This window comes from Pieris rapae, chromosome 3 (assembly GCF_905147795.1).
Source record: "Pieris rapae chromosome 3, ilPieRapa1.1, whole genome shotgun sequence".
NCBI classification, from domain to species: Eukaryota; Metazoa; Arthropoda; class Insecta; order Lepidoptera; family Pieridae; genus Pieris; species Pieris rapae.
The window spans coordinates 1,899,954-1,913,215 of NC_059511.1; the positions used below are offsets into that span (position 1 = coordinate 1,899,954).

Sequence of the window (13,262 nt, forward strand, 5' to 3'; positions counted from 1 at the left end):
GACATCACATTAGAAACCTGAAAAATAACAGTACTTCTCCACTATTTAATGGATGTTATGTTATTATGCATATAAACCTTCCAGTAAATAGAATTTTAATTTTAGAATCACTCTATCTATAAAAAAAAAACCGCATCAAAATCCGTTGCGTAGTTTCAAAGATATATAAGCATACAAAGGGACATACGGACAGAGAAACGTTGTTTTATACTATGTGAAATATTTTATAAGTGAAGATATGAATATATTTTTGCTTGCAAATTTTTACTTCCTGTAATGTATTAAGATATATTTAATATAAACTTACGGTTCAGTCCCTAATCCAAGCTTGAACCACAAAATACAACATCGTAATCTGTGGAGCAAATTGAGTCTAATAACAAGTCGATGCAAAGAAATAGACTGGATTCAGAGGAGAGTTGCCGGAAATAGTATATAATTTAGGGCCAATCTGCACTGTATTGTCATTGAAATAATGAAATCTGTGGTTGTGCGATATATTCAGAGAAAAACGTATCTTGTATTACATGTTTAATTTAATCTAATGCAAAATATAATGATGAATTAATATTACTGAAAAATTAAACAAGTATTCTTCAGCTTATAAAACCATAATAAAGCTTTTTTATCTTAATGATTGTTTACATTTCAATTATATTATCTGAGCTGAATCATAATCGATAATTTTATGATATACTTTCTAAATAAATTTTATTTGACAAGAACAGCAATACAATTATACTATTGTGTGTAAATACTATATGTAATGTCTTATATAGATATAAAGTACCTGGATGACCGATTTTTGGAAATTATATTGAAGTACGAATTACATACTAATAAAATGATGAAATATGAATAATATTTTTCGATCTTACCGACAGAATAAAATGACATTTTCTATAAATGATTCCTAGCTAGATCGATTTATCGCCCCCAAAACCCCCCGTATACTAAATTTCATGAAAATGGTTGGAGCCGATTATATATACAAGAATTGCTCGTTTAAAGATATAAGATTATCGTGACTACCTAATTATCGATTAACATATTTAATATATATAAAAACATGCGCGGGTTTTCGCTATAACTGTACCATACAGCCAGATGGCATTACTGAATTATAAAAAGTTAACCATCTGAGGTCACTAGCATTAATCTTAAAGTTATATGAAATATGGCCAAACTGTCACGTTCCAAAATCACTAATTTAAATACCATATAGCTCAGTTAATAAACATACATGTTGCCTAATTATTTTTGCGGCAACCGGTCTGATTTAAATATTAAAATCGAGTATGGTTCATCACGAATTTTCGACTTTCTAACTCGTAATTCGTGACCGATCGATGCCAAAATTAATTCTGTTTGTACATGCTGATTTCACATTTTTCATAAGTTCGCAATAATCAAAGGATGCCAATTAACGCCCAAACCGAGTAACCTATCTCAATCCATTTTTGACCATCTGAGATAGACAGGTTAATCCAAGTGTGTGGATAACCCTTTGTATGAAAATGACAGTACAACTGTACCAATATCCTATCTGAAGTTTATGATATTTTCCTTTGAAATATTGTTATGTAGAGATTAAGGTAAGATTTGCTGAGTTTCTTGCCCGTTCTTCTCAGAAAAGACCCCCTGGTAGTTTTGCGAACGGATGGCGTAGTTTTGCTCTTTCGCGAATTTTGTAAACTTTTTTGACATTCATAAGCATGCCCTAAGACGCATTTAAATTGAATAAATGAATTTTTATTTGATTTGATTTAACTTACACCAATTCACCAATGATGATGATGATTATTGTCTTCGTAGGGTTTGGTTATTGGGATGCAGATAGGAGATCGATCGACTGTCACTGTCTGATCTCAGATTGCTTTTAATCTGCGATTGAACCGGATTCGCGCGTAAATATCTATATTCAATTTTAAATGCACTTATTTAATATTATTCGGTTATTTTAAGCATCGACTAAATAAGTAAATCAGTGGCTACCTTTTTGATTCTGGGCCTCAGATACCTGTCTCTGTTTCATAATCAATCTAATAGGCAAGTAGGTAGGAGACACGTCGTCGACTTTTTGGGTTTAGCGCAAGTCGGTTTCCTCACGTTTTCCTTCAAGCGCATGTAAAATGCGCACATAGAAGAAAGTCCATTGGTGCACAGCCGTGGACTGAGCTGATTCCACCACCTTAGGAAGGAGGGTGAATACTGTTGCATGCTCACTAGGCATCCTTCTGCACCGCCAAGCATCAACTAAAGCCTTACTTACAAAACAGACGCAAGTTTGCAAGTGCTGAAGAAAAGTTATCGCTGTTCGTATAGCATTCCAAAGTAAATTAAGAATATATTTGTAATAAAACTATGACGTATCTTGCAAATGCGGTGAAAAGCTTTCGGATCATGGCTCAGATTGCTAATTTAACTACTCATTTAAAACCTGATTTACCAGCCTCGGAAGTGCATATTGTAAAAACTCATCATTATTAATTGTACTGCTTCAACGTGTGCGCAAATAGAATTTGCATGGTAATTTCGATCTTAACGATTGTGAATAAATAAACTGATATTTTTTTACACGCGTTGATTAATTTAAATTAGCTTTATTATGAGCATGTTTAATGTCGTTAGATTGATTTGGACGTCTGATTAACGTGCTAATTCTATAGATGACATATTTTTGTAGTAATCTTGAAATGTCTTATTTCTAAACACACTAATAAAATGTTACTGCCGATCAATAATTATAAAAAAACAGAAGTAAAGTGATACGTTTAAGTGGCTTATGCAGAGACAAACATTAAAGTTAGTTTAGTATCGCTTGTTAATTATGATTTATAAACGGATACTAAAAAACTTTATACATAAACCATTTTTTTTATAGAACAGGGGGCAAACGGGCAGGAGGCTCACCTGATGTTAAGTGATACAACCGCCCATGGACACTCTCAATGCCAGAGGGCTCGCGAGTGCGTTGCCTGCCTTTGAGGATTGGTACGCTCGTTTAAAAGGTTACAATACTAAAAAAATAATAAAGGCTAGTTACAATACAATTAAACGTATTAATTGTTTGATGACCAGCGAACGATATAGGCAAAAATTTACGTAAGAAAATCTGTAGCTGACGTATTTTCTGGGATGTATTTACGTAATACAAAAGTATTTCCATTCAACCTCTATTAAAATTAAAAAAGTCGCAGCGTTAATGAGACGCGCTTCAGTTTGAATTATAAAAAGAAGTCATACTCACCAATCAGTACACAAGATGCCTAAAGATAGGAAAATTTTGCCGCTGTCAGCCAAATGGTAATATATGCTGTTTTGTACTTCCAACCTAAGTTGCTAAAAAAGGTAACACAATAGTCCACATCAGTGCAAATATTGCAATGTGCAATGTTAACGTGCGCAAAGTGCGCTGCGCGTTCTACGTGTGAATTGATGCGCGTGTAAAACATCGCGTGCCGAACATATCGTGTTACATATTATGGTTATGGTATTTCACGAAAGTTTGAAGATAACCCATAACGGTGAGCGTAGTAAAATGCTCCGTGATTTGTTACGCAGGTGTAGAATTAATTGGTACGAAATGACGTATGCTTAATTGTATTCATTAATTTGATTTAATGCTATAAGAAGGCTTTAGGTTCGGTGTATTACCATTAATTTTCATATAAATTAAGAATTTCTCACACTACTCTTCTGTAATTGAAATTGATGGAAATTTTGCATATTTAATGCTTTCGGAATTCTTTTGGGCACAGTTACAATGTTAACAACATATTTGAATTCACTCTGAAGCTATACATATGAAATCTTTAAAAGTACGCAATAGATTTCAACCATTTTTAACACTCCACCGAAGACGCAATACTTTGGCGCAAAACGTATAATATGATTTAATAAATAATGTGATCAAGCCACTAATTACTAACATAGGTAAACTGTTTATTTAATTTAGTCGATTTGGTATACAGTCTTACTGTTATTTCGTGTATTATAATGAATAGGATTTTTTATGTCTATAGATTTAACCCTAATCCAAAGATGCATACCTATACTATGAATACAATATGTAATTGTATTCATAGTATAGGTGAAAATTGTAAAAGAACTTTTTTGAAATTGTAAAGCGCCATCTTGTTTTACACTTAGTAAACAATAGGGTATTATACTTACATAGTAGTTCATTTGAAATAAACAGGGTGGCGGTGATCTAAAAGAATTCTATAAAATATTAATCAAGTAATTCATAGATGGCGCGCAATTTCATAAAGAGTACGTCGATATCTTAAATACTAGTCAATATTTTTTAAACTAACACAGTAACAAACAGTTTCAGTATATTTTTATAATGGCTCAATGTTCATTCACAAACAAAAGAAACTTATCAAACACCAATCAATGGCTTCAGCAATGATTGCCCATAAAACGACATGAAGGGATGTTTAAAAATGCATATAAAGGTCGTAATTAAAACAAATGTGTATAAAATTAAAATGTAATTTTATTATAGTAATCTTAGCAAACTAATCTATAAGATATATATCTTCCAGCTGTTTCTGATGATCGGATGATTTTCACTACCTGAAGAATAAAAATATTTTTTAATTCAACCGACAAATTGTTAACTTGCATAATCTATATAATAAGACCATAATAATAGCAACATATTTAAAAAATATATACCTGTCCTCGTTTAAGTCCGAAATATCTGGCCACTGGGTCTCCAGCCTGTATTCGCATCAACATGTTTTCCTTTAATTTACTGTATTCTGAATTAAGGAAAACTGAAGCATGAATCTTAAGCTACCTAAGATAATCTTCTGAAATGTTTAAACACAAAATTTATGTTGTGATTCACACTCATCTGATTGTATAAATCTTTCTAATTAAGAATGGTAAATATAACTAGATTGTGTTGTTTGTAATTAGCTGCATTAAAAACCATGTACATTGACAATTCAACATGTAATTTTTTTCTTAAGAGTGAGGATTATGTGTGTAGTAAATCCATAAAAGAGTCATGGAAGTTAATCCCACACAATTAAGAATAAAAATTTGAGGTTCAAAGTTGTATATAAAAAGGATACTATCTAGCTAAAAGTTCTTGCTTCTCATCAGGTGTTAGTACAATGTGTTCAGGAACTAACTCATGTTCTGTGATATTAATTAATAATTCTGATTCTAAGAACTGCTCCAATATGTACTTTGGTGCCATATCCACGAGTGATTGTTTTGCCGAGGGGGTCATACCTGAAAATTCATAATATGAATGAGAGCATAGATCAAAGAAAACTAGAGTGAAAAACAGTTAAGACGCCATGTTATCTTTGTAGAGGACTATAATATAAATCTAACTACCAAAATAATAGGAATATTGGACTCAACAATTTTAAAGAACAAAATATGAAGTGTATTATTGTTACTATGTATTACAGAAGCAAATATAACTTATTATTTTCCTCATATTGAAGAAAACCACAAAGCCAGGAATATAGACTGGAATTCAACAGTTGACATAAGGATGCATAATATCTAATTTACAAAAATATAAAAGCCAGAATAAAGCATTACCTGCTTGTACAACAACAATAGCTCGATGAATATTTTCTTCTTGCATTCTTGTACAATATGTTTTTATAGTTTTAATACCAATTTTTGCTTCATCAGGAAAGAAAACAAACATCTGGTCAGTGGGGTCATCATTGTGAGCTACTAGAACTATTAGATCACTTCTAGCTGGCCTTTTCTCACTGAAAAATATTAACATTTACATAAGATTCCAATATCTTTATTAAACCAGACAACCCAGAAGATGAACTTGCTAGCTTAAATACAAGAAATACAAATATTATTTCATCTACCTAACGTAGGTATTTTACCAAACTCACAATTTAACAAAGGAATTACAATACTACTTTTCAAGTTATTATGATAATCTTTACATCTTTTTTTAATGAAAACTATTTTTTAAATGTCAAATTTGTTGTTGTCAGTTTGTGGATATGTCATTTAAATTTCTGTTAAATTAAAATAATATAAAATAAGATGCAAGTATTGGAAGAAAAAGTGCGGAAGAATATTTTAGAAAGAACTGTTTCAGAAACAACTAGACTTCACCTAGGTAAAGTTACTTACTTTTACATTGAATTTGTTATCGTACTAAATTAAAATCTAAAATAGTAATTAACATGCCTGATAATGACCTTATTTATAATTATTTAAGATCTATTATCATACACTAAAGATATAAAAACTAAACTTAAAAAGGTATACAAACCTAATATTTTCATTTACTTCTCCAGGGTAAGCAATTCATGAAAGGCTTTAGTAACATAAATATCTTACCTTGGTTTATCTCCAAATTGTTCTTTAAATTGATCTAAAGTTTGATCCAATTCATCTTGGGTCACTAGATATCCACGGTCATGACAAAGCTGTGAATTCAATAATACTATTATTTATCGAAAACAATTTCAGAATGCCCAACCTATTATTCAATTACTTTCTAATTATTCTGTTCGATCAATTATTTTCTTTTAAGCAATAGAAAACTTTAGTATACTTTAAAACCGTACCGGATTGTTCTTAACCTATATGATTAGTAGATACCTGCATAACGGTTTTTCGGATTCTCCACAATTTATAAGTCTCTGCATCATCGTCCATATTCTTGTTTTAGTAAGGTTTTTGTGAAATGTATTTTTTGAAGAGTTATTAGTACTTATTTATGATATAGAAATCACAGTACAATCAACGACACTGATTAAGTTGATCAACAGTCAACACTCAACACTCCACCGGGCTTTCGAGAAACAGAGCACAACATACTATTAAGTATTACAGATATACCTTAAAACTTTGATCTATAGTTCAAAATTTAAGCAACAATCACATTTTGTATGTTTCTCAAAAACCATCAACATAAAATAGCATTGCATATTTTATGATCCTCGAATTGAAGAATTTTATATATATATATCGATATTAATTGAGGATATTTAAAAAATCATGGATTGTCTGAACATAAAAGTTCATTTGACTATTGACAATAGTCAACGACAATGGACATTTCTAATAAGTTACGACTTGCGATGCAAAATTGAAATAGAAAATAGAAATCTTGTTTTAATTTTATAAGTAGTTGTGCTCATAATTTTTAATTTATTAATAACTTTTAACAGCCAGTGTTTGTAGTAGAATCACAAATAACTTAAAATATTTTTGAAGAAGGCTAATTGATTTATAATGGCTGGAATCAAAGGTATTGTACAAGCAAATCACCCATCTTTCATTTTGAATGAGTCACTAATTTATTTACAAACAGTAATAATTTTGTTATAAACCTAATCTAATCTTGTTATTTTATTTTTGTTTCATGTCAATAATCTTGGATTTATTATAGGGTAAGTAAAAATATTGGGATGGTTTCTTTTTAATTGTCAATTTGCCTCCTTAAAAAAGTTTCCTAATCGAAACTCGATTTTACAGTTATTACCAGGACATGTATATAATAATCTATGATTTTTTAATTTATGCAGTATTTAGAACAAGTATAGTAAGACAATGTGATATATTTTCTTGTTTCCTATAATATAGTACACCAGATTTTTATAAAAAGTAGTTATGAGTTTTGTAAACATATAACATATTTTGTTAAACTACATATTATTTTCAGACTAGTGTCTTTAGCATTTGCTGGATCAATTGGAATGACATTTGTCATATTAGCATGTGCCTTACCACAATACAAGTGAGTAATATTTAAATAATGGTATAATTTTTTTCATTGTTTGGCTTTATCCTTGAAGTTTCCATTTTGAAGGCTTCTATTTTATGTATTTAAAACCAAAGAAATTGGTGCTGCTGTGCATTGAACCCAGCTCCTTGAGATTAATTACTACACATACCAACAAAACTTTTCTGATGTTCATGATTTTAATAGGAAATGTTATTTTCCCTAACATATTTCAACCTTATTTTGTTACATGTCAAAGCAGGCAATTTTTATGCATCATTTCAGATTATGGTGGCCATTCTTTGTTGTGTTGTTTTACATCCTATCCCCAATACCAACTATGATAGCCCGCCGTAGTGGTGACAGTGCAGGAGGCAACAACTCACCTTGCATGGAAGCTGCAGTTTTTATCACAATGGGAATTCTAGTCAGCTCCTTTGCTCTACCCATTGTATTGGCTCGAGCAGGAGTGGTAAGTGTATTTTAACTACAAATGTTTGGTTATTTAAATACTAACTGCCATAAATGTTTAAGATTTTCTTTAGATTTAGATGTTGATTAATTACTATTGTATTAGATGATCAACTGATTTAATTTTGCTGCACAATAAATTTAGTATTTTTATGGGAAAAATATAATAGATGAAAAGCAAAATAATTACTATAGTCTTATGTAAAGAAACAGTTATAAATATAAGGACTTAAAAAATAATCCAATTGTCTCAAGCATTTTCTATCTTTAAAACATCAAAAGAAATAAGTAAACCTTATATCCAGTTACATGATTGTACTAATGTTAATAACTAATATTTTTATGATTTGATTGGATGTTTTTAATCATATTTGTGGATAATACTTAATTACTTTCAGATTGTTATGGGAGCATGCTACCTTACTCTAGCTGGCAACATAATAGTATATCTCACTATTCTCGGTTTCTTCACAATCTTTGATATGGATGATTCAGATTATGCAATGTGGTGAGAAATCTAGAAACCAACATATATGTTGCAAATAGACATTGAACTTGGCGGATTTTTGTAAGCTAATAATTATATGTTGTGTTAATATATTAATTTAAGTCTGAATTATGATACTGATGTTAGTATGTAGCCTTATATTTTTCTTCGGTATTAGTATTTTTAAAAATTGTTGTATCCACATAATTTATGTATAAAAAAGTTAAAATTTGAGATTCACGTCACTTAATTAGAATAAGAAACGAATACCTGTGTATTTTTTTACAAGCTTAGACTAACATTATTCATATTATTACAAATAGTATGGAACAAAAAAAATTTAATATTTATGGCTTATATAGCATTAAAATCTTTGAATAAAATAATTAACAATCTAATGTAAACTGAGAGCATGTACTAAGAGTGAAGCCTGCTTCTATTTAAATAATTACTTATTTTACTCACACTATATTCCTTAACTATTACAAATATTACAATCTATATTACAAAAGATAATTAAAACAGGTTCTATAATAGTATGATGATTACATGAAACAAATCTGGCAATACATTGTCTTTTGCTTTGGTTATCTATCAAAATGTAGAGTTTTACATAAATTTTTATATATTTGTGACTAACAACTTTCGTCATTTATGGTATCAGGAAATATTATATAACACACTAAAAGAATATCAATAAAAATGTGACAAATAATCACAACAGCAGCTAACCAATTGTGCAATTATCAAAAATGAATGTGTAATTGTTTATTTTTAAATTTCAATCTTGTGATATTGATAATTTCAGATACCTAAATAGAAGCGGTGGTAATATTCTACAAGACTCGACTTATTATCCAACAACTGAATATAATAATCATAGGTTGACTATAAAATGTTAAGGTGATAGAATTCCTGTCTAATCTACCCAGTATTATTGGGATTTAAAAACTAATAATGTAATTATTATTAGCTATTTTCTAATAATGATGAAGGCTATGAAGCTCACTTGCTAGAGTAACTGATCAATTTAGTGATGTAAAATAATGAATGTTGAATTTTATGTGGAAAATAATTTTGCTTGTAAAATTATTACATTCCCATCTGGATACCTTGTAAATAATTATGGTAATTAAAACTGGGTCACAATAAACATTGTACTGAATGCTTGTGATACTGTTTTTTCATTATGCCTTTAATTAAGAGATGTGAATGTTAAAAGGAAACAGTTTTAGTAGTTTCTGATACCTCACTAATTCTGACCCTACGCTATTGTCGCATATGATTTCAGATTAAGTAATAAGTGTTCACTAAAAGCATGTACACTGTAGTGTCGTAATCAATTTTAGAAATATTGTAGGTCTGTGGTTCGGTCAAAGGCCTTACGCAAAGACTATAACCATATGGTACGTATGCCTAACTGCTTTTTACTGAGTTCAGAACTTTATCAGCATAGGGTAAAATGAGAACTTGAATTAAAACTATGGTACAAGTTGCGCCACGAAACTCTAGCGCTGACCGTTATTGCGCAGAAGTAAAAAATAAGGTACCTGAGGGGGGCTAGCGGAATGAAGAGCGGGCGCGTGTAGCGTCGATTGGGTCTCCAGTCGACGCTCCCGTCTCTCCGTCCCCCACACCGATACGACACAATACACATGCGCAGCAATCCCTTCCACGTATCGGCCAGCGCTAGACTTACGTGCACCTGCCTATAATTTAGTCGTGAAAAACACGCGTCAATGAAAACGTGGAGTTCCTTGGAAACGACGAATGCGTTGCTGGAGTTTTATATGTAGTATTAGACCAAAGATTTGATTTTTGTATTGGAACATTATGAAATCGAATTTTATAAAAAAATTATATCATCTTAATTGTGTTTTAATATCTGTATATCCTCTGTTATCTAACAGTATGTCAAGGTTATCTATGTATTTCAGTAACTGTCAATGTACAAATTCAAATCTGACAACTGACAAGATTAAGAATTCAGAAAGTGATTTCATCGGTCGGCGCACCCAGTTTGTTAATTTTGTATTACAGTATTTAAAAAATATCAAACGTATTTACATATTAAGAAATCATGGGTGATCATCTACCAGCATGTGTTATCGATGTGGGAACCGGTTACACTAAGTTGGGGTTCGCTGGAAACAAGGAACCACAGTTTATCATTCCGTCAGCCATAGCGATAAAAGAAACTGCAAAAGTGGGTGACCAAAGCACTAGACGTATGACTAAAGCCGTAGAAGATTTAGATTTCTTTATCGGAGACGAAGCATTTGAAGCCACAGGTTATTCCGTTAAATATCCAGTCCGTCATGGTTTGGTTGAAGATTGGGATTTGATGGAAAGGTATATTGAACAATGCATATTTAAATATCTGCGAGCTGAACCAGAGGATCACCATTTTTTGATAACAGAACCACCATTGAATACCCCTGAGAATAGGGAATATTTAGCTGAGATTATGTTTGAATCATTTAATGTTCCTGGTCTTTACATTGCTGTTCAAGCTGTTCTTGCACTTGCCGCTTCCTGGAAATCTCGCACATCTGCAGGACGCACTTTTACAGGCATTGTAGTAGACAGTGGAGACGGTGTGACTCATATTGTTCCTGTAGCTGAAGGTTATGTCATTGGTTCATGTATAAAACACATACCAATTGCAGGAAGAAATATTACATCATTTATTCAGTCACTGTTACGCGAAAGAGAAGTTGGTATACCACCTGAGCAAAGCTTGGAAACTGCTAAAGCTATTAAAGAAAGATACAGTTATATCTGTCCTGATATTGCTAAGGAATTTGCAAAATATGATTCAGATCCAGCAAAATGGATGAAAAAATATACAGGAATAAATGCAATTACAAAAAATCCATTTGATGTTGATGTGGGGTACGAGCGTTTCTTGGGACCAGAAATTTTCTTCCATCCTGAGTTCTCAAATGCTGATTTCACTGTACCCCTCAATGAGATGGTTGACGATGTAATACAAAGTTGTCCAATTGATGTTAGGAGAGGATTATATGGAAACATTGTATTATCAGGTGGATCGACTATGTTCAGAGATTTTGGGCGCAGATTACAAAGAGATATTAAAAGGACTGTTGATGCTAGATTGAAGATGTCTACAATGCTATCTGAAGGGCGCATAACACCCAAACCTATTGATGTTCAAGTAATTTCCCATAATATGCAGAGATATGCAGTATGGTTTGGGGGTAGTATGCTTGGTTCTACTCCAGAATTCTATCAAGTTTGTCACAGCAAACAAGCCTATATGGAATATGGCCCAAGCATTTGCCGCCACAACCCTGTCTTTGGTACCATGACATAATGTTCATTTCAGTATTTAAATTATTTTAAGCAATATTATATTATTTGAAAAATAAGACTTAAACAATAATTTTAAATGAAATGATACAAGACTTTAAATATATTATACTTTCATCATTTATAAAATTATAGAATTTAATTAACTGTATAGTGTAAGTATAATTGTATGTTTTATTCACTGCATTTTGCTGGACTATAATTAGGCATTTAATGTATTTCATTCCAGCCACAGCCAAATAATAAGATTTTATAATTATACTGGTTTTATTTAAATCTTAGTTGAAATTTTAGTTGCAAGCCATTTTAATATTTGTTTTGAGTGTAGTAAATTTTATTTAAATTGGCTACTTATATATCTATGACAGTATGGAAGTTTGTCAGAGAAAAAAAACTGAATTTTGCATTAGAGCTGCATGCAAAAGTCAATTACCAGTTTATATTACCAAAGAAACTCAAACAAATACATATTTACTAAATGCATATACACAATAATTGTATTTGGATTTAGTATGTATACATTTAAGAGCCATCTAGTGTTAATGATAGACTATGTTTATTATGTTTACTATGTTTGTAAATAGATGGCACAATTTAGTTCTAGTAATTACTGTTTTTTTACCAACCTATTAACATTTTAAATAATAATAAAATAATATTGTTATCTGTTGCTTATCAAATTATATAACAACCCAAATCCTATTTATCTTACAGGCATAGAATTCGACCATCCATATATTTTATACTTTTTAAAAAGTGATAGGCAACGACACAACTGAAACTTTTAAATCGCTTTACAATTCATTAAATAAAATATAGTATTTACTTATATTTATTTACCTTACCTTATCTATTAATCTTTAGCGTCTGTCAAGAATGTGAAGAATATTCCCGTAGTAGGTCATAAGGAACTAATGAAAAACCATTGATCATAGATATAGGTTGAATTCTGCTGAGCTTCGGTTTAATAAGGGTGAGTGCAATCACGTGCATGCACACAAGCAAAGGTAATATTGATCTCGATATTACTGGAAGCAATTAACAGTAATACCGTATCGTGGGGTGTTTTTCAATGCGCTCTAATTAGACCGCGGTACCGCCCTCATGTGACGAACACGAACAAAAGAATTCGATGATTTCTATATGAAAGGGGAACATGAGCCGGAATTTGATACTAGACTGGATGCAATGAAATACGTCTATCAGTTTGTACCAAATTCAGAATGCATGAGT

General features: G+C 31.2%; 3 protein-coding genes across 6 annotated transcripts; 2 read left to right on the forward strand and 1 right to left on the reverse strand.

Annotated features, from left to right (window-relative positions):
- Positions 1-4,484: 4,484 nt before the first annotated feature.
- LOC111000657 (DNA-directed RNA polymerases I, II, and III subunit RPABC1) lies at positions 4,485-6,820 on the reverse strand. The gene is made up of 6 exons (XM_022270186.2): positions 6,613-6,820; positions 6,349-6,437; positions 5,575-5,753; positions 5,091-5,253; positions 4,687-4,765; positions 4,485-4,584 (listed from the first exon to the last, which is right to left on the reverse strand). Exons 1-6 carry the CDS (start codon positions 6,667-6,669, stop codon positions 4,519-4,521), a joined length of 633 nt encoding a protein of 210 aa, XP_022125878.1. The 5' UTR covers positions 6,670-6,820; the 3' UTR covers positions 4,485-4,518.
- Positions 6,821-7,073: 253 nt separating this feature from the next.
- Positions 7,074-9,870, forward strand: LOC111000658 (leptin receptor overlapping transcript-like 1). Of its 4 annotated transcripts, none has more exons than XM_022270189.2 (5): positions 7,074-7,264; positions 7,678-7,753; positions 8,024-8,210; positions 8,608-8,717; positions 9,505-9,870. In XM_022270189.2, coding segments are annotated over exons 1-5 (390 nt in total). In that variant the 5' UTR covers positions 7,074-7,248; the 3' UTR covers positions 9,506-9,870. The 4 variants fall into 4 exon arrangements, 3 of the variants coding, with proteins under 3 accessions (XP_022125881.1, XP_022125879.1, XP_022125882.1); XR_002600441.2 differs by having other exon boundaries at positions 7,075-7,264; positions 8,608-8,777; XM_022270187.2 differs by having other exon boundaries at positions 7,075-7,265; positions 7,679-7,753; positions 8,608-9,870.
- Positions 9,871-10,666: 796 nt separating this feature from the next.
- On the forward strand, positions 10,667-12,286 carry LOC111000659 (actin-related protein 3). The gene has a single exon (XM_022270191.2). The coding sequence runs from the start codon at positions 10,777-10,779 to the stop codon at positions 12,031-12,033; it is 1,257 nt and encodes a 418-aa protein (XP_022125883.1). The 5' UTR covers positions 10,667-10,776; the 3' UTR covers positions 12,034-12,286.
- The last annotated feature ends 976 nt before the right edge of the window (positions 12,287-13,262 follow it).